General features: G+C 39.7%; 1 protein-coding gene across 1 annotated transcript in view; it reads left to right on the top strand.

Annotated features, from left to right (window-relative positions):
- Positions 1-1,092: 1,092 nt before the first annotated feature.
- ABCA12 (ATP binding cassette subfamily A member 12) overlaps positions 1,093-26,412 on the top strand; it is a 194,711-nt gene continuing 169,391 nt past the window's right edge. The window contains exons 1-2 of the mRNA XM_056111825.1: positions 1,093-1,161; positions 18,131-18,224. Coding sequence (XP_055967800.1) covers positions 1,093-1,161; positions 18,131-18,224 — 163 coding nt within the window. The remainder of the gene's footprint in view (positions 1,162-18,130; positions 18,225-26,412) is intronic.

Genomic DNA, 26,412 nt, shown 5'->3' with positions numbered 1-26,412 from the left:
GTACATACATACATAATAAATGCAATTAAAGCTACTTTATGACAGAGTGTCTTGAAAATTCAAACACGGAACTTTTTTCTTTCTCCCTAGTCTATTTCTTCTGCTGATTCAGCAGAAACTATAGAATTCTGTTACATTAATAAATTCAAAAATATTCCAGGGCAACCTCTCTCTTTCAACCATAAATGCCTGAAATAGCATGGTTTTCTGGTAATAGATGTGCGAATCTCCACCCCCTAAATGAGGGAATTCATTGTGTTCCATTTATGTCACAGGAAACCAACCTCTTATTTTCTGCATTTTGCTTAGTCTAGGAAATTGTGAAAGAAGGTGGACCTCTCCAGCATGATCATTTTCTCTCAAATTGAAGCTCTAGTTGAACTCAGCTAAAGAATTCTTCTTTACTCTAAGACTCTCTTTACTGTCTGATTCCAAATGGAGGTTCAAAACTCTGCAGTTGACCTCTGGCCCAATTGACTTACAATATCAAAGTGACACCTTAAATCTGAGAAGAGTCACTGAAACTCGATGGTGTGCAATGTTCTCTCTGCCCTGCACTGTGGAGCGAGCAGGCACCACGTAGTCAAGAAGGCGGGAGAATGCAGGACAAGTCCTACTGGCTTGGCAAGGGTCCCACCTAATTCCTTATGACGTGTTCAATGCAGGTGACACCTTCTGGGAGGTGTGGATAGGCAGTTAATTTCATGGAGAGTAGGAGGTGTGGGTTCAGCTGCTGCTTCTTTTTTTCTACAGTGGGGCATTATCTGAATGACATTCATTCTCTCTTGAATCTGGACTTCATGCACCACACAGCAACTGGATGATATTTTTAAAATAAGCAAAAGCCACTGAAAGATACTGGTCCTTATTTGGGAGAAAGACTTGGTGGAGAAGTGCTCGGGACAGGAAGGAAAAGAAAAAAAAAATCCAGCAAGAAGAGAATATTTGTGGATTTCTTGCCCCAGCCCCCACAAAAGCTATGCCTTGAAAAGTTTCCTGACCCACAGACATACAAGTTGGACGGGGCCGCAATTTTTTTTTCCCAGGGTGGAAGTAAAAGAGAAAAATTCTTTTGTTCATTGTGTTTGAAGGATGTCTTCCCAATTTCATCAGCTCCGGGTCCTGGTCTGGAAAAATTGGCTTGGTGTCAAAAGGCAGCCGGTAAGTACAGAAAAAGGTTGGGGGTTGGAATGAAGAGATACAGTGGAGGTAGCAATGCTCCGGCAGTCCTAAAACGTGATGTTAAAGAGAAGTAGAAAGAGAAGAGTTTTAAGATATTTTCTAAGACAGGAAGTATGTTTAGAAATTATCCTCGCATCTAACAGCCAATGGGGCGAGCCAAAACATGCCCCCTCAGCAGTCTTTTGATTTCAGTAAATGAAAAGAGTAAACCAGGACATGCCCTGGGATAAAGAAAAGGATGCACCTTGTTATTTGTGATGCCAAACGAGAGTTGGATTCTAGGTTTTGCTTCAAGGTTCTTTCCAGACATTTATTAGTAAATGTCATTGTTTAAAAAGTCAGAGGAAGGGAAGTATCGAGTGAAGCATATAATTCATAGAGGAGAAATGTATTTGAAAAGCAGAAGCAATAAGAAGCTTGGTTGAAAAGTAAGATTTCGAGTGGGAATAGTTTAAAGACGACTTGTTGGTAGAGAAAACCTAAAACAATTTTACTATTGGGCAGAGGAAGTAGCTTCATAGATCACTTACTTTTATGTGTGAGACTCTGGATACGATTTCTGGCACCACAGAACAAACAAACCAAAGAAAATACGCTTAAGTAAATTTTACTGTGAAAAAAGTTATTTACTAGAAATGCCAGACAGGAGTTTACATATATGCTGTGCTTCAAGCACATTATTGAATCACTTAGCTTTACAACTACAGTCTGTTTACTCTGCTCATTGCAACATCTTTTTTTGTACTCTTACATTCTTGTTTGCTTTTTAAATTACAAAGGCAGCTATTAGATCCCCACCAGATAGGATCCAGGAAGATTATTAAAGGAATTGACTTCTGTGAGTTTTCACTTACTCAGAAAAGTTTGGAAAGCAGGGGAATCTAAAAAGGTCCTTGATCTGGTACATTTCAGAGTGGGTATTTCCCAGCATCTGTTGAACAATATAATATGCAAATAATATGCATCATAGAAACTAACCTTTTATCTATGCAGCTCATCTAGTACAAGGTTTGCTTGCAGAAACTGACATCTTAGTCAAGTGTTTGATGTGCAGACATTAAGAGGGAGAGGGAGACGTTCACTTTGTGAATTTGTTGGGGAGGATTTAAAATCAGAAGGCATGAGACCAGAGCAATAGTACAGTAGGTAGGGCACTGCCTTTCACATGGCAGACCTGAGTTGGATCCCCGAGAGCCCATATGGTGCCCCGAGATTTCCAGGAGTAATTCCTGAGTGCAGAGTGCAGAAATAAGCCCTCAGTGTGGCCCAGAAATCAACCCAAAATACAATGAAATCAGAAGGTACGATGTGACTGCCTGGGTATAGAGTTTCTTCTAACATTATTATTTCTTTTTTCATTGTTTTAAAATTAAATATGGAGCATAAGAAAAATTTTCCATAATTCTCCCTGGATACAATCCATATGCAGCTTATTATGGAAAGACTTTGGTTAGGTGAACATATCCTCATTAAGAGGTGGGGTTTTGGGTCATTGCTTGGGTCACCAGTTTCATGGCTTGAGTGACAAATAATAATTTCTTTGAGGACAGTTTCCAGACTTGTAAAGTGGGTCAGGGGTTTATGATAGCTGTATCATGGGTTTGTGAGTACCAGATATACTTGTATCTTTTAAAGTGCTTTATGACTGGTGAGACATTTGGTAAATCGATGGTAGAGTGATTTTGGACAATGCATATGTGTCATTTTATTAAGAGAAGTGGTGGAAGAAAATTCAGGACAAGAAAGTTTTTTGAAATTAAAGTAACATACAGTAAAGTTTTTATGTGAAAATATGCAATGGTTAAAAATAAAAGCATGGAGGAATTGAAAATTTATATACTTACTGTTGATAAATTGGAATGATAGGCATGTTATTTTTCTTGCAACTCCATGTTTTCCCCAAACCAGTGAACAAAAAATTTTCACTGAAAAATTTTGTCTTTAAAACTTGAATAGGTTCTTTTCTCATCTGGTGTATCAATTTTCTACGCTAAAATTTCCCCCTGTTTTGGTAAATTTCTGTTAGACATGGAAAATTTAGAGGAGATGGATGTCAGAAATGCTAAAATGTTTTCACATGATGCCTTATATTATTCCTATGTAGCTAAAATCTCACCAAGTCTCTGGTATTTGTGCTTTTGCCTCAGGAAAGAGAATTTATGAGCCGTTTTGTAATTCTGGGACTCGGACTCGGGATAGGGAAGGCTTTGATGCAGGAAGTGAGCTAATTCTAGAATAAAGTCTAGGAATTGGGGCCAAATAGAAGGTTCATCCGAATCCATTATGACCAATAGGAAGGACTCAGAGACTGTTGAAGATGCTGTCAGGAGAAGAAAGAACAATTCTGAGTGGAGGGAAAGAGGACCAAAAAAAAAGATGTATTTCTTAGAATTTTGTCCAAGATGGGTCCCATCTCTTGGAGTTGGGAAGAAGATTTGAGAACATAAGCAGAAAGGATGTGTAGCCATGTTAGGTAGGAGAGAAGAATGTGAAAATCAAGAGGTTGGAAATTTTGCGTTAAAGTTCTAAAAGTAGATTAAGTGAAAACAGCTGTTAAAATCAGAAATCCAGGCAAATTAGAAGAAAGAGATGTGGAAGGATGCACACACATTTGAGAAAAGGACAGAGTCTGTGTGTAGAACTGGGCGTTGTCACCCATAAAATAATCACTGGAAAATATTTGTCTCTATCTTCATAACTTTTCTGAAGCTATTGTTTAAAAACATGTTTGTAAATTGGGTAAGCAGGTTAGAAGGAGAAGTACGTATACTGAATGATCTCTCTCATATGTGGAATAAAGAAATGGTAAGGAGATAACAAATGGCCAAAGGCAACAGAGCTTGACATCTATAGAGCTGTGCTGACCATGGTGGGGCTGGGGGGTGGTGGAGGTTAAGAAGGGGACCTTTTCGCTGAGGGTGTGGCAATGGAACCTTGATTAGAAAGTCATATCATTATATTGTAAATTATGATGCCTAAAATAAAAGAATAAAAATTACAAGATTAAAGCGTGTTTTAGAGTCCGAGAGATAGTTCAGTGGAATAACTCTGTGAATTGAAAGAAGTCCAAGTCAGATTTTTGCCAGCCATGGATTTAGTCTTTCTTTTACCTCTTCCTGATATTCTGTTGCTCTTAAGTTGTTGCTCCCTTTCATTTTCATTCTAGTCTAGAGGTCAGTTCACCTTCCACTAGATCCTTTTTGCTGAGGAGGCCTTAGATATAACTTTAAAAAAAAATTCAGAGATGCTATCAGTTTCTCTTATGACAAAAAAAATGAATACTAAAGGAATTTGAAAAATACGTTAAGCACCAACAGAAATGTTAGATAAGAGATAAAATCAATTAGATGCAGTTGCTACCCTGCTGGGCTTGTAATTTAACTCTAAAAATAATGGAAAAACTGAAGATACAATCCACAGGAGAGGGTGGCATCAGGAAAGCTCACCTAATGAGGTGCTGGCTAGTGATAGGAAACAGTCCCAGGTCGGCAAAGAGAATACAGGCTCAGGACCAGCCCGCAAGAGAGAAGCTAATCTGGAAGCCTGCCTCATGAGCAAAGGGGAGAAGGCAGCTGGAATAGAGAAGGGATTGCTAAGAAAAAGATGGCTGGAGGAATTGGTCGGGATGGCAGATGTGTGCAGAAAGTGGAAAAAGGATCAAACATGGTAACCTCTCAGGGTCTGTATCACGATCACAATCACGACCATCCTGATGTTCGTCGATTGCCTCTAGCAGGCCCCAGTAACGTCTCCTTCGCCTTAGCCCTGAGATTTTTTTAAAAAGTGCCATATTAAAAGCTCTTCCAGGGTTAGGAGAATGAGACCCATCATTGTTACTGGTATTTGGCATATTGGGTACACCACGGGGAGTTTGCCAGTTTCTGTCGTGAGGGCAGGTTACATTTGGTAGCCTGCCATTTTGTCCAAAGTAAGAATGAAATAATAAGGTGTCGCGCAGCCGCATTTGCAGCCGTGCGCTTCCAGGAGCTGGGTTTTATAGTCTCTGGGTCTTGGCCGTTGATGGGATTACACGGCGCCAGGGGGCCAGTTGGTGGGTGTGACCCCTGCCTACTTGAATTTGGAGGATCTGGGTGGAGGATGCTCAGCCCTGATCCAAGCAGACTTGGAGATCTCAGCCCCGGGACCCGCATGCCTTTGTTCCTCTGCCTGTACTTTCATGCGTGTGGCGAGGGGTCTGAGCATGGTGGTGGCTGGATCTGGTGGTCTTTGGCTGCCGGAGCCCTGGTTGGGGCGGGGAGGGAAACTCAACCTGCTCCCCTCCAAGGGGCCCTGGTGAGGACAGCCAGGCATGGGAGCAGGACACCCGCGCCAGGGTCTGTATTGCAAACCATAATGCCCAAAAGTAGAGATTATGGGGAATCATGTCTGCCATGGAGGCAGGGGGAGGGTGGGAAAGGGGGGTATACCTGGGATATTGGTGGTGGGGAATGTGCACTGATGGAGGGATGGGTGTTTGATCATTGTGTGATTGTAACCCAAACATGAAAGCTTGTAACTATCTCATGGTGATTCAATAAAATTTTTAAAAAGTCAAAAAAAAAAAAAAGAGAGAGAAGCTAATCTTTTATTAAGTCAATGGGCCTAATAGGTAGAATCGTTTCCAAACTCTGGAAGGAAATGTAGTTTCAACTGTTTAATTTCTGTTGTCACTGGTGAGTTACTGGATCACAGTTTAGCTCAGCAGGTGATAGAACTAATTATATCACAGATATTCCCACTTCTCAGTCAACATCTCACCCTTTGGGTCAAGTAAGATAGCTCCTCCCCAGTTAACCCCTTGTGCATACAATTTTATGCAAGACAGCTTGAGAAAGGGAATGATTAAAGTTCACTATTTTGAGATAGGCTGGTCAGTGAATTTTAATAGTATTTATACTAATTATTTAGGATTGTAACTCTAATCCCAGATTAATTTTAAGATTTAGGCTAAGTAGATCTTCCATTCTTCACTCAAGGACGTGGTCAGATGCTGCAGGCTCTTTTCCTCTTTTGGATTGGAATCATTTGCTTCCATGATATCCTTTAAATGTTTCAAATAAATTTAGATTGATCTGTTGATTATGGTGCCTGGTATATGTAGATGGATATGTAAATTTTATTTATTTAGTCAATAAATAAGAAGTATATGAGATTAATGTTTTAATGAGAATGATAGAGAAATTAAGTAGGAAAAAGCTCAATTAAATATGCTGTTTTCATATCCATGATAGAAATTTCACGGATCTAAAGACTGTATTATAATCTATAAGTATATATTTCATAATATAGTCCTTGATGCCAGTCATTATTGTTTTCTAATATCCTACTATTAAAATTTGATATATGCAGACCCTGGGCTGGAGCGATAGCACAGTGGATAGAGCATTTATCTTGCACGCAGCCAACATGGTTGACCTGAGTTTGATTCCTCTGCCCCTACCGGAGAGCCCGGCAAGCTACCGAGAGTATCTCGCCTGCACGGCAAAGCCTGGCAAGCTACCGTGACGTATTCGATATGCCAAACACAGTAACAAGTCTCACAGTGTTACTGGGCCCACTTGAGCAAATTGATGAACAATGGGAGGACAGTGACAGTGATATGCAGACCCTGTGATCTAACCATTCTACTCCCTGGACAGTACTCAAAACAGAAACCTGCACTTGAACATCATGTCCCAGTTTTTGTATGAATCATTTAAATGAATAGCAGAAAGCCCAATTAGTTGAGAACTCTGTGTCACTTTTGTCTCCCCGATTTAAGGCTTGAATTAAAGTGTATTCTCGATCTTACAGACCATGTTTTTACTTTGGAATGTGAATCTTGGAATCCTCTTGTCAAGTAACAGTCATCCTTAGCTTAAAGGACGATGAAAAATAAAAGAGAAGGAAGAGACTGCATTCTTTGTATATGGAAGGAAAGGGTCATTTTTAAAAATGTTATAATTCTGGGGTACAGGATGATATTGAAATGACTTTAGTGGATAAGCCAATGAAAGTATATTCATGTGACCAAGGAGAGCTAGTAATCTATCCTGAAGTATTTTGACTACACAGCTTAACAGTCAACTGTGAATGGAGCTGTGTCCTTGGATTCCAACACAAGTTCTGTCATTCACTGTTTCCCAAAGTGGGAGCTACCATCTGGATGCAGGCAGGGTACTGGAATGAAGAGGGGATGGTAGCCCTGCATGCACCCTGGAGGCTTTCTGTTTGTTTGCTTAAAGAAGGTAGATTTCTGGGACCAGAGAAATAGTACAGCAATGAACTAATTTGCCTAATAAGCAGTTTGATCCCTGGCACAGCAATACGCCCTGCTCAGTACTGCCAAGAGAGATACTTGAGCACAAAGCCAGAGCCCTGAGCACTCTTATATGTGGCCCCTCACCAAAAATAATAAAGAATGTAGATATCCAGGCAGGTGCTGAGGGGTATTTTATTCTGAAAAGGAGGTAGAAAGCCAAAGAAGTTTGAGAGTTCTTGATTTAGTGACTTACTTACAGAATGAAGGTTTATTTGGTGTCTTTAAGAGACTAATTTTCCCTCTTCAAGAAGAAATGAGGTAATTACATTAAATGAGATCATATATGTTAACTGTTCAGTTTAAGTGCATGCATCTTGCACTTTATAAGCAGTCAATAAATATTAACCATTATCATTTGGAGTAGGGCTGGAGCAATAGCACAATGGTAAAGCGTTTGTCTTGCACGTAGCCAGCCCGGCCAAGCTGGGTTCGATTCCTTCGATTCCTCCACCCCTCTCGGAGAGCCCAGCAAGCTACTGAGAGTATCTTGTCCACACAGCAAAGCCTGGCAAGCTACCCGTGACGTATTCGATATGCCAAACACAGTAACAACAAGTCTCACAATGGAGACGTTACTGGGCCCGCTCGAGCAAATGGATGAACAATGGGAGGACAGTGACAGTGATCATTTGGAGTACTATATTTTATTTAAGTAGCAATGTATTTTAGCATTATATAACTTTAAGATGCATATCGATGAAATTTGGCAGGCATGGTCCCCTTTTCTTGATGCATATCTCTCTCCCCAGGCCTCCCGCCTTTCTAATTTGCATCTAGCAAGCATGGCATGGTCTTGTAGTCCACATGTTTATTACTGTTCCATTTAATACATCTTTTTGTTTTTCCTATGTTCCACATGTGGGTGAAATCACTCAGAGTTTATCCTTTTCCATCAAGCTTATCTCTTTAGGTCCATACATGTTGTTGCATATGGCAGCTTTCACATTTCTTTTATGTATAGTATTATATTATGTATATACATCACAATTTCTTTATCCATTCATAAGTGGAAGGCCATTTAGGCTGCTTTTTATTATAAATTGTTTGGTAGTGAACATGGGAGTGCTTATGAGTATTCAAACTAATGTTCTTGAATATTTTTGATAAGGACACAAAAGTTGAATATTATGGAGTTTCTATTGTGATTTATATTTATTTAGAGGGGAGGCAATAGCTGACTATACTCAGGGCTTATTAATGACTCTGTACTCAGGGATCCTTTGGCAGTGCTCAGGGGAACCATACATGATGCTGTGAATTGAACCGAGGTCAGCTGCCTACAAAGGAAGTGCCTGTTCTGCTTGCTCTATTGTATCTCCAGCCCAGACTTTGTACTTTTAATTTAGAAAGGGAATATTTCTTTGTTACAGCAGTACTCAGCAGGGACTCCGTGCCAGGCTGCTTCCACTGGGAGCACTTGAGGAGGGGGGGGGTGAGAGACCTTCCTGACCCAAGGGACCCAGCCCTGGCAACCGACCTCCACCACCCAATTGCCGCCACACTTTGCGGCCGCGTGACACATCTGAAGACATTTCTTACCCATTTTCCATGATTACCACACTATGTTTGATGGAGTTCAGATAGTAGGCAACAAATTATATATATATATATATATATATATATATATATATATATATCATCACGATCACGATCACGACCACCCTGTTGTTCGTCGATTGCCTCGAGCAGGTGCCAGTAACGTCTTCTTCGTCCTAGCCCTGAGATTTTTTTTTTTTAAAGTGCCATATTCAAGGCTTTTTCAGGGTTAGGAGAATGAGACCCATCATTGTTACTGGTATTTGGCATATTGGGTATACCACGGGGAGTTTGCCAGACTCTGCCGTGTGGGCATGTTACATTTGGTAGCCTGCCAGTTTGACCGAATTAGGAATGAGATGATAAGATGATAAGCTTCCAGGAGCTGAGTGTGATGATCTCTGGATCCTGGCCGTTGTTGGAGTTACACGGCAGTTGGTGGGTGTAACTGTCTAGTTACTGGCAGGTCCAGTCCCAAACTGTACAGGCTTGGAGATCTCAGCCCCGGGTCCCACACACCTGGGTTCCTCTGTCAGTTCTTTTATGCGTGAGGCTCATCCAAGTGTGTGGAGAGTGCTCTCAGCATGGCCTTGGCTGGGCCTCGGTGGTCTTCAGCTGTTGGGCCCTGGTGGAGATAGTCAGGCATAGGGTAGGAGACTCTGTCTTGTTCTCTCCCAGGAGCTGAGTGTGATATATATATATATATATATATATATATATATATATATATATATATATCTTGGAGTGCCTGACAAGCTACTGATAGTATCCCGCTCACACAGGCAGAGCTCCCTGTGGCGTATTCTATATACCAAAACCAGTAACTATAACAGATCTCAATCTCCTGACCCTGAAAGAGCCTCCAATCATTGGAAAGGACGAGTAAGGAGAGGCCGCTAAAATCTCAGGGCTGGGATGAATAGAGACATTACAGGCACCCACTTGAGTAAATTGATGAACAACAGGATGACAGTGATACAGTGATATAGTACTCAGTGCTTAGTCTTGACCCTGTGCTCATGGATCACACTTGGAGGTACTCAGGGGACCACATTGGTGCCAGGGATCTAATTAGGCTCTTCCATATACAAGACAAGCATCTTAAACCCTGTATCATCTATCCAGCTCATTTGCCTTTTAATTTTTTGAGAAATTTAAGTAGTATTTTGAGTTCTTATATAATTATAAGAACACTTGACAAAGGACTCATCTTGGTGAAGACACTTTTAAAAATCATATTTAACAAAGAATTGTTGGAGGGACTTGGTGTTTGTATGTTGGGAGAGGAAACTGTGTCTCCACATACTCATCAAATTCTCATATGGAAGAGGAGGTCAAATTATGACAAATGAATCCGTGGAGGAAGGATTCATTTACTTAGTGTGGACATATCAGGCAATATGAATTGTCCAATAATGAAATCTCATGAAATACTCACTAGAAGCGATCAAATTAAGCTGGATAGCATACTTGGAGATGTTTTTCTTAACTTGTTTTTCTGCTTTTTTTGGGGGGGGGTCACACCCAGCGTTGCTCAGGAGTTACTCCTGGCTCTGCACTCAGGAATCACCTCCTGGCAGTGCTCAGGGAACCATATGGGATGCTGGGAATAAAACCCAGGCTGGCCACATTGCAAGGCAAATGCCCTACCCACTGAACTATTGCTCCAGCCCTGTTTTTCTTAACTCTTGATTTGCTTGTCTTTCTGGACTTGTATCTTTCTTCTACCTGGCACTTTTTCATCTTCCAGGTTTTAGATTCAACTCCTCTCAAATTTCCATTTGTATTTCTTTTCTTGGATCGTTTTATGTATTACACTAAATTGCAATTTTTTTAATGCTTTTCTTCCTCAAAATCCGGAAATATTTAATTTCACATTCTCCAAGACTGGTACATAGTAGATACACAGTTTTTACAAAAAAATTGTATTCCTATATCAACATTTTGATTGTTGTAGTATTTATTGGACGCTGAGTTTGCATAAGATGCTATAAGACTTATTGGGTAAAAGGCAATAGAAAATCGCTATTGTAAATAGTACACCTTTTTTTCAGAGTTAGACCAAAAATAAAACCCCAGTTGAAACTTGGAGATTGCTTATGTTAGGTTTCATTCATAGGTTTCATTCATTTCTTACACGCAAACTATTCTAGTTCAAGAAGCACAGACTCAAGTGTCTAGAAGGGCAAGAAAGACAGTGTGACTACAAGTAAGGATTGAGAACATTTATAATGAGTAGAAAGTATATGCTCTATCTGGGTCATTTGGTGGGAAGGGGACACACCTAGCAGTGCTTAATGTCTATTCCTGGCATAGTGCTCAGGGGCTGCTCCCAAAGGTGTTTAGAGGTCAGGAAGTGCTGGGATCAGACCTATGGCTCCCATACCGAAGTCACATGCTCGAATCACTTGAGCTTTCTCTCCAGCTTAATGAATCTCTATGTAAAGATATTAAGTAGTAGTGGCTTCCCAAAGTTTTATGGGGCCAGAAGGATAGTAGAGTAGGTTTGCACGTGATTCTTGAGTGCAGAACCAGGAGGAAACTATGAGCACTTCTGGGTGTAGCCCCTAAAACAAAGAAACAAAACAAAAAAGGTTTAATTGTGTGGCTATATGCACTACATTTGAAATTATACTTTATCTCAGTTTCCTATTTGCTCTGGTGAAAATTACAATACAATGATTTAAATGACAGGCCAAACAGAATCAGATGGACAGAGAGGAATTAAAGGTTCTCACAAAGTAATGGAGTATGAATCACAAAAAGTGGAAATTATATGCTTTGACCAGATATTTTTTTTAAATTACATTTGAAAGGTTTTCAAAGATTTGAAACAATAGCTCTTACCAAACATAAAGGCAAAAGTTGATAGGTAATTCAATTTATTTCATAGGTATCAAAGATCAGCTCTAAATGAAAGCTCCAGAGTAAATTTTCACTTTGTTCATTCAATACATTCTTAGGATTTAAACTTGGAATCTTTAGAGTGAATGAATGCTTTGACTTCAAGGTCATTGAAATGTGCCTTGTCATTATCGTTACTCTAAATTTCTCTAAATCTTACCACTGCTGAAAACAGGCTAGTGGTTCTGAGTATAAAGCATGATTGTTTCTCTCTCATGGTACCTCATCTCTTCTCTTGGTTTTCAAAATCAATTTTGGGGGCAGAGTGATAGTACAGCAGGTAGAGCGTCTGCCTTGCACGGGGCCGACCTGGGTTTGATTCCCGGCATCCCATATGGTCCCCTGAGCAATGCCAGGACTAATTCCTGAGTGTAGAACCGGAAGTAGCCCCTGAGCATTGCCAAAAAGCAAAATAATAAATAAATAAAATATTTTTAAAAATCAGTTTTCTTAGAATTAGTTCTAATGAGGCCAAGAATGTAGCTCAGTGACAGTTCAACTTCACATATGTAAGACTTAGGATTTGATTCTTGGCACCCTCCACCCCTCAAAAAAGTAAATATTATTAAAATGTGCTGGATTGGGGCTGGAGTGATAGCACAGTGGGTATGACATTTACTTTGCATGCAGCCAACTCGGGTTCGATTCCCAGCATCCCGTATGCTACCCTGAGCACTGCCAGGAGTAGTTCCTGAGTGTATGAGCCAGGAATAACCCCTGTGAAACTTTGGGTGTGACCCAAAAAGAAAAAAAAAAAGGTACTGGATTTAAACAAGAAGTTTGGAGGCCTTTTAAATAATTGATAAACTTTTCATTTTGAACCTATTCATTTAGTGGGGAAATGTTTTGAGATTCTGTGCACATTTTATTCCTTATGAAATTTCAATTCATTCTGTATTTGCTTTAATTTAATTTCTACATGGGCTTATGGTATAAAATAATACCATAATTCTATTCATGGCTATTCAGTGAGATGTAACCATTTATTGCTATAATGAGTTAATGTTTAATCTTTTATTGTTTAAATTTGACCCACGGTCAGGTCACAAATTTGACCAGGAGTTATTTTCCGTGTCCTATCATTCTCGGAGCATTATATCAGACTTATAATTATTGGTATAAATCTACCTATCTTTATCTGTCTACACTCTATGTGTTCTGTAGTTCCGTCAGTGAAGGCTTAGAAAGAGTGAAACTTGAATAGCAATTAGCTCATCAAGCTGTAGATGACCATTAAATAAAGGTAACATTACTTGGGAAAACTGGTAGTTTTAGGACAGTGACCAAAAAAAAAAAAAAGTACACTATGACGCAGAAACAACTCGTGGAATCAGAAAATAAGGCATAAATCACTTTAGATCTTTTAAAATACATTTCAGAAACTGAGAGTTTATACCTATCCATTTGTTTTTATTTATTTGGGAAGCTGCTTCTCCTCCCCTTCCCCCTGTTGCTGTGACTCAGAGACACTTGCACACTTTAGTTTGGGGGTTCCAGGCTTCCTGTTTGCACTGTTCTTTGACGTCTCTGTAGTGTTTGCCAGAAGTCACACTCCTGCCCGTGTGCTCACACATCTTTTCATTGGGGTGCTTGCCAGGATGTGTCCATTTTTGTGGTTGTGCTCCATGCATCTAACCGTGTCCCAGAGACCACACACTTGTGGTAGGTCCCAAACAGTAGAGCTGAAAGGTGATGCTCTCAGTATCTGTGGGTAGCACTAGGAAATCAAATCCAGGGCTTTCTGGGGCTTGAGTGATAGCATAACGAGTAGGGCATTTGCATTGCACATGTTTGACCCAGGTTCAATTCCCAGCATCCCATATGGTCCCTCGAGCACCACTGAGGTAATTCCTGGGTGCAGAGGCAGGAGCAACCCCTGAGCATCACTGGGTGTGACCCAAAAAGAAAAAAACAAAACAAATTTAGGGCTTTCTGCTTGCAAGTCAGGCTTTGTTTGCTGCTGAACCATCCCTGGGTTTCTATTTTCAGATATTTTATTGTGACTCTGCAATGCAGGCTTAGTTTTCTCCTTTCACATGTTTTGAATGTTCCCGGCTCCCTACATGATCTTCCTGACTGGTACTTCCTGTTGGAAACCACTGGCCTATTTCTTGTGCCTCAGTCCCTCCTGTTCTCTTTCCCCAACTTGGGCACAGAGGATCCTGAATCTGTACCTTTCTAGAGACCCTAAACCTTCAGTGCCTTGCCTGGAAACTTCTGTGAGTTTGGGGGTACTGAATTTTTCAGAAAAGAAAAGGGAAAAAGAATGGGATATTTCAATGTGTAAATACCTGAAAAAATGGAAAAAAATGTCAGGGCCCACTAAAGGCTGGTAAACTATCCAGCGCGCAAATGCCCTTAGATGCCAAGAATTCAGAAAGGATGGACTTCAAGCGAGGCTTAGCGGTAAGCCTAAGATGTTTAGCATATTAGCAAAACCATGAATCGGCCTCATACCTCATGTACAAAACTAATGTTAGCCTTTTCTCCAAATGAGTAAAAGGTTTTGTCTGATCGGATTATTATTTTTGTCCTTGACACTGCCTTTGCTTCTAGGTTGTTTATGATTATATTGAAAAATAATGTCCAGAGAAGTCCTGCTCTTAGCAACATTTAAATTTGGTTTGTTGCTTGCTTCCGTGATTAGCTTGTCAACCCTACCATTTCTAAGACCAGAGAGTAGAGGACTTTGTATCTATTATAATTCTGAAATGCTGTGTAAAGAAATGTTTTCTCAACACCACTGACCTAGAATCCCAAGGGAAATCTTGTAATAATATATTGCTTATGGGCTTCTGTATTTTTTGCCTTTATCGGAGCCTAGATTTCCTTTAAAACACTCTGCCATTGATTATATCTTCATCTAAATTTAAATCGTGTCTAAAATTAATTTTAAAATCTCCTCAGATATCCTCACTAAATTAAATCAACTTAAAGGTATTCCATAACATGTGTTCTTATTGGAATGCGAGTATACTACTGTGTTGATACAATAGATCTCATTGCTTGCTGAATTCTCATGAGGTTGCTATTAAAAATGAATAGATTCTCCTGAAAGTAGCTGTTGGGCACGAAATCTACTTGGATGTGTATATTTTTGAAGAATAATGATGGCTTCAAATATAAAAACCAACCAATCCCCAAATATTACGTTTTTTAAAGTTAATTCTTCACAGGCTACACTTCAAATGAGTCACATAGAATAAAAATGGTATCTTGTGTCTCGGATCTCAGAAAACTAACTCTAATTTTCAAATATACCAGACACTAGTCTAGAATAATAACATTATATTTCTTCAGTAGTTGTATTCTTCCAATATGCCTTCAGAAATGCTTTCTTATTTGTTCCTCAAAGCAGTAAGATAAGTTTCTTATTTTTTTTTAAGTCCCAGGCTAAGTATCTTGATATTCATATTCTTGTTGCATGTTCTGCTTCACAGCTGGGTACATGACTTTCAACAAGCTATGCTAACCTTAGCACCCCAGAATAAATTTTCAAAGGTGAATTAAAAAGAGGTTTGGTGCAGATCAAGTCTTCTTACTTCTGTGCTATGAATACCTTTGGCTGATAAAGCCCAAGTTCCTGCTAAGAGGAAATGTTTAAATCAGTGAAATAAAATCAATTACATAAAAATGCAGTTAAGCGTTCAAAATTAATTTGTGATAGAACAAAACATATGACTTTATCTTAATTTTCAATAAATAAATATGTTTGACGGGCTGGAGCAATAGCACAGCAGTAGGGCATTTGCCTTGTGCGCAGCCAGCCTAGCCAAGCCAAGTTCAATTCCTCTGCCCCTCTCGGAGAGTCCGACAAGCTACCGAGAGTATCTCACCCATGCGGCAAAGCCTTGCAAACTCCCTGGGACGTATTCAATATGCCAAACACAGTAACAACAAGTCTCACAATGGAGACGTTACTGGGCCCGCTTGAGCAAATTGATGAACAATGGGAGTACAGTGACAGTGAAATATGATTGAACTTGTGACTATGATCATTTTAACATCAAATTAAGTGTACATAGCACTTTGAAGTGTCTACAGCAATACTGAAGTGATTTGAAAATATATGTGTTCTTTTCCCTCTTGTCTTTGGGGCCCTACCCAGTGGTGTTCAAGAGCGCCACTCCCAACTCTGCTTAGTGGGTTGGGTAGAGAGTCACTCCTGGTTGTGCTTGGGGGACCCCATGGTTCTGCAGATCAAATCCGAGCCTTCCTTCCACTTGCAAAGCATATGCTCATCCCTCTGAGCCATCTCTCTCGCCTGCTTTGTGTTGACAACAGTGCCTGTAGGTATTTTTAATAACACCGTGGTTCACTGTCAGTGGTACTCATGAATGGAAATGTTACCTTTCTATAACAAACTCTGGAAAATACAAATGTAAACTTTAGTGCCTGTCCAACTGCATGAATCTAAATCTGTTAGATGTTAAAGGAATCTTCTAACAAAAATTACACCAACCTTAAAACAATTCTGCTGGTGGCTTCAAGCAGCATGAGCATCACCCACCTGGGAACTTGTTGGAAATGCAGAATCTCAGCACCTCCTCCTCTCTTCAACTCCAAGTTGCTGAATCAGAATCTGTATGCTTATAAGAGCTGCAGGTGACTTGGCAAGGACATTAGTATCTGAGCAGTGCTGCTAGCGATTAGGCAGCCGGGCCCGTTTGGGTTGTTTTTCAGCTATAATCAAATCAGTATCTTAGGATTCCTTAGCTGAAGAGTCAACTTCTTCTGGTGTTTGAAACTTGCTCTGAAGCCCAGAGCCTAAAAAAATTAGGGCCAGGCGTACCGCCAAGGTAAACTGGCGTCTTTTCTTGCTTAGACTATGATGAACTGCATAGAAAATGTAAGTCAGGAGTTCTCCAGGGATTAAAATTGAGTGGGCATAGATTGTTCATAAGGAATTGAAAAGTCCATGCAATCATTTGAGATTTGGCAGCAAATTGCCTGTGAAAAGTGGGGGAAGGATGATAAGAAGTGTGACTGCCAAGCCAGATGGAAGCACAGCTTCACGTTTCACTGTATTAAGAACAGGTGAGGGGTGTTCACTATGCTTTGCTTGGAGCACATAACTGTTTGCATATGACAGTTAACTTATGAATAAATGCTTCGCACTGCTCTAGAATCAATATTAAAGAAATATAAAATCTAATGAACTGAATCTTTCTACATAGCTGCTTCTCAAGTGTAGTGCAGTGATAATCTCTAACAGAAATATTTGATTTGATTTTTTTGTTTGTTTTGGGGTCACACCCAGTGGAGCTCAGGGATTATTTCTGGTTCTCTGCTCAGGGATCACTCCTGGCCAACTCAGAGGATCGTATGGGATAGAACCAGGGATAGATCATATGGGATAGATGCCAGGGATAGAACCTGGGTCTGCCACATTCAGGAGAAACACCTGACCTGTGTACATCTAGATTTTACCAGTGGAAATTCAGGATTAAAGAAAACACTGTCTCTGACATGAAGAAATTGCCATTTTTAGGCTGGGAATGTACTTCAACGATAGAAATCTTGCCTGACATTGTGTGAGGGGAAGGAAGAAAGGATGAAAGGAAGGGAGGGGGGAGGGAGAATGAAGGGGAAAGAGAAGGAAGAATTTATTTATCAGCAAGGAAAAAATAAAATGTTCAAAAGTAAGAATGTATTAGGTTTTATGATGGAACCAGATGTAAGATTCTATTTATGATACGATGGGATGGGATTGGGTGGAACTGGTCATTTTCTCGTTGACTTCAGTGTTGATTCATGAATTTGTTCAGTGTTTATTGAGCCATATCCACTGTCACACACCAGTCTTTATTTAAATACGAATGCTGGGATTGGTAAAACAGGTACAGGTGAAAATTATGTTGGGTTTTATACTTTCTGTTTAGATTGTTCAGCCTAATACAACTGTGATAGGGAAATGTTAAAGATTTTTAAGTAAGGAAGTATCTGCTCAGATTTGAGTTTGAAAGTCACTTTTGGGGGAAAGTCACAAGAGTGTCTGGAAGGAAACTTTAAAAGATCATTTAAAATTTTTAAGCCTAGAAAAACTCGTGTTCATTTTGAGGTCTCCTGCATTCTTAGAATCTTTATTTCTTTCTTAGCAAACATTTACTGGCTAATGTTGGAACTTAATAGCATAATGTCCTTCTTGTTAGTTTTGTTACTTGGCTCAGCAATATAATTAACTTTTTCCCTATTATTATTTTTCAGCTTTGGACACTTGTCTTGATTTTATGGCCAGTCATTATTTTCATAATTTTGGCTATTACCCGGACCAAATTTCCTCCAAGAGCAAAGCCAACTTGTAAGTAAACAAGATTCATTTCCATAACTTTCAGCTTTGGTTAAGTTTTGTTTTGGTATCATTTTAATGTTCTACTCTAAAAAATTTTAAAGTGTTTTTGTTTCAAAGCATCAATAACAGATATGTTGTATGTTTTTGCCCTAGTTTTTTACTTAAAAAAGTCAGCCTGGAAAATTAATCTAAAAAATATGAAGCATGTAGGAGTCAGAATATATTTTGATTTTCATCTATAAAATTTTAACTCATTTATTATGTCTCTCATAAATCTCACCATGGTATGCACAATACACAAGCACTAATCTCCAAACTAGATCATCATCTACGTTCATAACATAGCAGATATTATGGAATGGCATTTGATCTACTGAAAGAATAAAGTCCAGAGAGAGCTATAAAAATCTCCTCTCTGTCTCTCTGTCTCTGTCTGTCTCTGTCTGTCTCTGTCTGTCTGTCTGTCTGTCTCTCTCTCTCTCTCTCTCTCTCTCTCTCTCTCTCTCTCTCTCTTTCCCTCTTCAGGGCTCAGGACTGCAACTAACTGTATCAGCACATTTACTTTAAGAGAAGATTGTTTTCTAATTAGTGTTGTTTCAGTTACAACCAGCATCATTGCCTTTAAAAATGGGCATAGTGCCTCATTCAGTTCATTGTTTTCTTCTGATTCCAGAATACAAATAAAGAACTGAGAGAGGGATATAAAAGAGGGATACAAAAGAGGGATTCCATCATGGTTTTGGCTTTTGAGTTTTCAACTTTGGACCTCATGTCTTAGCAGAAGGATGAAGGGGGCAGCTGTAGTGGTTTTTCTTTTCACAAATCAAAGTTCTTGGCAATCAAATTTCTGTAAAGCAGATTGTAATTCAGATAAATTCTGGCAATCATATATAAAAGGATATTGTGATAAATTTTTTTAAAAAGTATAATGAGCTAGTGATTTTTTTAAAAAATGCACAGGGGTTGGAGAGTGAGTATAGTGGATAAGGTGGCACCCACATGACTGGGGTTTGATCCCTGGCATCCCACGTGGTCCCTGGAGCACTGCCAGGAGTAGATCCTGAGTGGAGAAGCAGGAGAGACCCCTGAGCATCAAGAAGTGTGACCTCCTTGCCAAATATTTTTTAAAATGAGCAGTGTCTTTTAATCAACTTATCTTAGAATTAAGAGATGTAGAGAAATCTACATGATAGCCATATTAGTTCTGCACAATTAGGATAAGTTAAAAGAAACTATCATTCTGTTAGTGCGAAGCATTTAAACTCTTCATGCTAAGGTAAAATTCCTTACAGTTGAACAGCAGTTTACTATTTCTAAAGAAATTCTGTGCAAATTATCACCGAAAATTATTGATGAGATTTTTATTAGGCTGTATGTAAAAGCATAATTTTGTTCTCTTTAGATAATGTGTATATTAGTTTCTTATAGCCTATTAATTCCATTGAATGCTTTTTAAATTTATGTATCCTTGTATATTTTAAGCAGCCTGGACTTCAGGTAGAAAGGATTTATCACATAAAGCAAATACTTTTTGAACTATTCGCATATAAGGACTAATCAGCAAATTTCTAGTAACAGTTATAGAAATAATTTATTAACTTCTTTCATTAACTTACTTGCACCAGTTTTTTAAAAGATTTTTTTCAGTATATAAATTATTTCTTTTAAAACTTCCAAGAGAGAAACATAAAATACATGAATGAGTAACCTTAAACTAATTGATGATACAGATAGGATTTAGAGATTCCTGAAAAAAGTCGTGGAGATCTCATATAATTCATTAAAATACAAAGAAAAATAAGAAGAAAATCATTTGACAATTGCCTCATAAATTTAATATAAAATAATGCAAAAATATAATATGCTAGATGAGTAGTCATTTATTTTTCTAAGGGGCTATTAATCATGCTCTAATAATATTTAGCTGGGAGGTGATTATCTTTGTGTGTAGGAAAAATTATAAGAATTCAAATATTGAATATGTTCATGCTGGGTTCTTAGATCTTATAAAATACTGTCTAAAAAGTTTATTGGTTTATTAATAGAACTGAAAGGGGGGCCTCTTCTCCTTTCTGATGAGCACACAGGGTCCAGACAAATTTTGTTTTGTGAATTTCATGACGTGGAGAGAAGGAGACAAAGGCATTGGAAACAATCTTTCTTTATTCTAGGTCCATGAGATTTTACATCACGCTTACCCTCTTAACACAGAGCAGAGCAGAGAGATAGCTCAGTAGACGGAGTGAATTTTTTGAATGCAGGAGAACTTTTGAATGGTGTACCAGATCATCTGATAATCTCTTACAATTCATCTGACACTCACTTGACTTATACACACATACACACACACACACACACACACACACACACACACACACACATATATAAAGTTTGGGGACCACACCTGGTGGTACTTAGGGCTTGCACCTGGTTCTGTGTTCAGGAATCTCTCCTGGCAAGCTCGGGGGACCATATGAAACTCCAGGGATCAAATCCACATCAGCCACATGCAAGGCAAGCACCCCACCCACTGTACTATCACTCTTGCCTCAACATCTCTTTATTTTACTCCAAGGGCCAGGCTATTCCTGGCTCTCTGCACTGGGGTCTCACCTGGCAGTGCTAGGAGTACCTCTTTGGTGCTGGGAGTCAAACACAAGTTGGCTGCATGTAAAACAAGCCTTTGTGGTATCTCTTTGACCAGTCAATTTTTCTTAATCTCACACTATGTGCCATGTAAGCTGTGAAGTAGTAGCAGTGTACTTCAACCCACAGTCGAAACACACCGATGCAAAAATTAGTGGTGGTGTGCAGTAAAAACGTGCCAGTCCTACCAATTTAAACACCATTGGAATCACAGTAACTAGAGTATAATAAAATAATATTTTAAATAATAAATAGAATAAAAATCATTTTGGAAAACTAATGCACAAAGACATTTAATAACCCCCCTTCCCCACCTCTACAATGGATCGGGTAGCTTGTTCATGATTGCCCAGTAAATGCTTGGTCCTGTTATATTTGAACCCAGGTGATCTAGCCCCAGAATCTGGTCTTTAGCTCTTGGGCTAACATTTCTTACACTTAGCAGACAGCTCTGAATTCTCACATTGACTTATTTGCAATTTGCAGAAATAGGACATTCAGAATCAGGAATGCAAACACCTCTTCTCTGTTTCTATCCTAAAATCAAGAAATAGCAGCAAGAGTTGTGTTTCCAGGTTGACGGCGGAGTTGTCCTGCCTATTAGTATTCGAAGTAGAAGGCCGCCTCTGTCTGACAACCTCTGCGTGAGTCACTGTAGCTGTCATATCATAGAATTCAGGTCCTGCTGCAGCGTTAACATCCTTGCTGGGCTGCAGTGACTTCCTCGGTGCTCGTTGGGCAATAGAGAGGCAGAGATGAAACCGCAGACTACACCCCAGCTGAAACTCAGCTGTGGTGAGAGCGGGAGTCATCATCCTGCAGGCACATTCTGCTCTCAGAATAGCCAGGCGGCTCTGGATGACTGATAATCGTGCTGAACAAATATAATTCACAACTCCCAGGACTCTCTCCAAAGTCATTGGGACTGATGCATGTCTGGAAAAGTCTGGATTCTGGTCTGAAAAAAAAAAAAAAAGACCTTTACCCAGTCATGGAGAGCTCTCAGCCAGGGAGGAATGCTTCCTTTGGTATCACCTACCTTCCCTCTCTCCCAGTTCAGTTCCCACAGAGAGTTTAGAGAACCGACCTCCATCAATAAAAAAAGGCTCAGCTAAAGAACGCTTCTGGAGCCAGGCAGGCAAGCCCAGGTGCTCTTTCACACGGAGAAAGAAATGGGCTGAGGCACCAAGTTCAAAATCATTCCAACCTCTTGTCATCTCTACATGCTGTGACTTGCCAGGAGGCAAACTTTAAAATCAAAATACCCTGCTTAGGAACAAAGGCAAACACAACCCAACAAAACTCCCCCAAGCACATTGGGATTCAGTCCCACTGCATGTGCAGTGAGCTCCTTTTGTCTGTCTTTTTGAACACATACAGCCATGACAGGGCAGGCTGGCAGCTCCTGGTTTCTGCAGGATGAAGGACTTTACAAGAACAGTTACCTTTGCTGTTGTGAGATATGTAGACTCCAAAACAAAACAAAACAAAAACAAACAAACAAACAAAAAATCCAACTCAGTCTTACCAAATAAGGAGTCACCTTTTTTTTTTTTTTTTGGCTTTTTGGTTCACACCCAGTGATGCACAGGGGTTACTCCTGGCTTTGCACTGAGGAATTACTCCTGGCGGTGCTTGGCGGAACATATGAGATGCTGGGAATTGAACCAGGGTCGGCCAAGGGCAAGGCAAATGTGCTACCTTCTATGCTATAGCTCCAGCCCCAGGAGTCATTTTTTTTTAATGAAATGAATGAGTATTTTCCCAGTGATCAGAAATATCACTAAAGCACAACATGCATGATCATTCAGCAAATTAAACCTCAACTATAGATGCTGTCAATTTCTGTCATTCCTGCCTCATGCGAGATAAGAAATTCCACCCAGCCCACATCTGGAAACAGGAGCTGGGAGACGGCAGGAGCCAAGTACTCACTGGATTAAGTCCAAATGCATGTCAGCCTGGGGATTTTCCACCTGTGGATAATCCATCTGGAACACTTCCCACATGTAGGTGATTGATTGGCTTTAGTAAGTGCAAGATCCACATTTCCAACAGCCCTTTTGACCTCTGTAGCCTACCCTTCATCTTCAGGAATGCAATAAAATTAATACTAGGGGGTAAATATTTATTGAACACTTTACTGATTGTTAGACACTGGTCTCAGAACCATTCACATATTTCCTTAGTGAATACTCATGTCATCTCTTTGTCCTGGATAATGGGATTATTCCAGTTTTAAAGATGACAAACTGAGGCAGAAATGTTAAGTAATCAACCAACGTTTATAGAGTCACTCCACACTCAGATGTGGGTTTTAACCACAGTCTTTACCTGTGTATAAAAAGGCTTTATCCAGGTCATGGGTCACATAGTGACACACTTCAAGTCTGGCTCACTTGAATTTATAGCCTCTCTTTTTTTTTCTTTCTCAGATCACCAAGCAACAGTTTTCTGGATCAGACCTTTTGGTTATAAAAGTGAACTCACTTGGGTTTTCTACTTGTCAACAGCTGTAGGAAAAATGTGAGAAGGCAGATCGAAGTTATTGATGAATTGGCAGTTGACGAGATCTGTGGGTACTGTTATACCTACGATAGCTAGATTGTTAAGACCCTCGAATGATTTTATGTCAAGAGTCTAAGAGATCTCTCATGGATGAGGGCCTTGAGAGTTGGAAAAGAAAATTTCCTTCTGATCCTGTTCTCATTGCTGACTTTTCATGTGGTGATGATGACTCCATGGGGAATGGGGTCTCAAGGCATGCCTTGCTCTCCAGACCCACTCATGATTTTGCATAACCATTGAGGCACCCCAGTAAACAATTAAAAAGTTATTTTTGTTAAATCACTATGAGATATAGAGTACACAATTTGTCTTTGGGTCTCGGTTGGGTCAAAAGTAAAGTAGGTTTTGTTCTGGGAAGCACTGAGCTCATTAGAATTCATCTTCTGCTTGGATTTCCCCATCCAAGTTCTCAGTTCTTGTGAGTGCCAGCCATCGATAGAAATATCTGAGTCATCTGTGACTCCTCTGCTTCCTTCACCTCCCAGCGTTCAGTCCCTCTTGTGACATATGTCCTGGAGTCACCCCCTTCTTTCCATCTTCTGTACCACCCCCTGGTTCTAGATCTCATTGTTTCAAGTCTGATTTTCCTGAGTGTCATTTTACAGTGGCTGTTCTTTAAAGGGCTACCTATTACTTATGTTGTACTTCCTCATCAGTGAATCCTTTAAAATACACTGAGGGCCTACTGAGTTTCAACTACTCTGTTTTCTGAGAAGAACGTCATAATCAGGATTTTCATGACTCCCATCATGAGCAGGATTCATCCAGCTTGACACTCTTCCTGTTCGGTCTATAATGAGGCGAAAAAGGCAGTGTCTGAATAGCAGGCACACATCTTATGCTCTTGCCACTCTGGTTGTACATACCCATGTCCCATCAAAATGCCTGTGGAAAAAAAATGAACTCACATCTAAGACTTACTCTTTAGATTTTTCCTAATCCTTCTTATTCTGATGATTTTTCTAGCACTCTTATGCTGATGAATTGGCCAAAGGTGTTCTTTAAATGCTTTGTGCTTTAATTGACACTTACTCATAGTCAGACAGTACATTCCCAGCAGAAATGACTTCATAACATTGGCTACGACATTGATTCCTAATATGGGATCGAAACCAGAGTGTGATATATTGATCAGGATGTGATACAGTTTGGATAGGGTGGCAGGTTAAAAAAAAATTGATGTGCAAGTGAGAGGAGTGAAAGATAAGAAGTGAGCTTATATTTTGATTGTTTTATTTCTCACATTCAGATAAATCTGATTGTGCTAACAAAAAAGTGTCTGGAATGCTAATAGTGGGGAAGGAAATGAATATAAATCCCCTTTACACTTCTCAAGTCAGATCCACCTGGGAATTTCCTTCATGAATACCTCAAAGGTCTTATGAATGCATACAAAGGATTTTTGAGTAGGAGAGATATGCAATTTGCTTCTTGCTTAAGTTCCAGAAAATGTTAGAATAGCTTTTGAATTCCACAGCAAAGGACCCATCATTTGTTTATTCTTTCATCTGTAAATCAGTAATTGACAACGTTTTGTAAAACATCACTGTCCTTTAGAACTCATAGAAGCTAGGATTGGGATTTTGCCACTGCTAACACTCTACACAGAGCTTTAGATGCACACTGAAAGCACAGGGATATGAACAAGCCTCTGTCATACTCATACCCAAGGATGACTACAACTCCTGTTGGTAGCTGTCCCTCTCTCCCAGCTCCTGACTTGAGATTCTGACCTTCTCTTATGGAATGCTGATGGACACACCTTAAAGCCAGATAACCTGATGGGAGGATTTCTCAACTAATGTCCTCTTAGGCTGAGTACATAAAGTTGCGTCAGAGAACCGGAAATAACTTGAACTACAATAAAACTTATTTTAACAAGCAGAAAAGTAAAGAATGCTGTTAATTGCAGTGTTGGTTTTATTTTATTTTTTTAAATGTCCATTCTGCATCATTCCTACATTTGATGACCTACCTTATAGGATTCCTAGAAGTGACTGGCTCACTGTGATAAATTATGGGAATCATATGTTTTATTTTTCCCTCTCCATGAAGAGCAGAACTCCAGTTACTCCTCTCAGATAGGGAACTCTAATGTCCAAGTCTATATGTAGCACTGTAGCACTGTCTTCCCACTGTTCATTGATTTGCTCGAGCAGGCACCTGTAAAATCTCCATTGTGAGACTTGTTACTGTTTTTGGCATATCAAATACACCACGGGGAGCTTGCCAGGCTCAGCCGTGTAAGCAAGATACTCTCGGTAGCTTGTTGGGCTCTCTGAGAGAGACGGAGGAATCAAACCCGGGTTGGCCACATGCGAGTCAAATGCCCTACCCACTATGCTATTGCTCCAGTCCAAGTCTATATAAGATAAATAATTGAATATAATATCATCACAAGTCTAGAATTGTTGCTCACTGTGATATCAGTATCAGTTGTTTCCAAGGTGCCATTGATGCTAAGAATTGGATCTATCAAAGTAATTTCCTCTAATTCTTCACTTATTAGAATCATAGAGTCCATGCACAGTATTAATGGCAAGAATTCATGGTTTTCTGAGTCCATGCTTTCCCCAGTGATGCTGCTATTAAGTCTTCAAAGCATCACCCAGGAAAGCTGACCTACTAATCCTTAATCATTTCATGCTCCTCTCACTAGTTACATTTTCTCATCTTTGATTCAATCACATCATGTCTTTTGCTTTGATAAATGAAGTGGTATACATTTAGTATAAAATAGCCTTCATGAAAGAAATGCCATCAGATATAATATTCACAGGTCTCTGGTCAGTTTAATTATAGAATTTTATTGTGGCTAAAAATTAGAATGATATATAATACTTTTTTTTCTTTTTTGTGTCATACCCAGCAATGCACAGGGGTTACTCCTGGCTTTGCACTCAGGAATTACTCCTGGTGGTGCTCAGGGGGCCATATGGGATGCTGGGAATTGAACCTGGGTCAGCCACGTGCAAGGCAAACA

This window comes from Sorex fumeus, unplaced genomic scaffold (genome assembly GCF_029834395.1).
Source record: "Sorex fumeus unplaced genomic scaffold, SorFum_2.1 ptg000014l, whole genome shotgun sequence".
Lineage (NCBI taxonomy): Eukaryota > Metazoa > Chordata > Mammalia > Eulipotyphla > Soricidae > Sorex > Sorex fumeus.
This window is presented reverse-complemented; position numbering and strand designations above follow the sequence as displayed.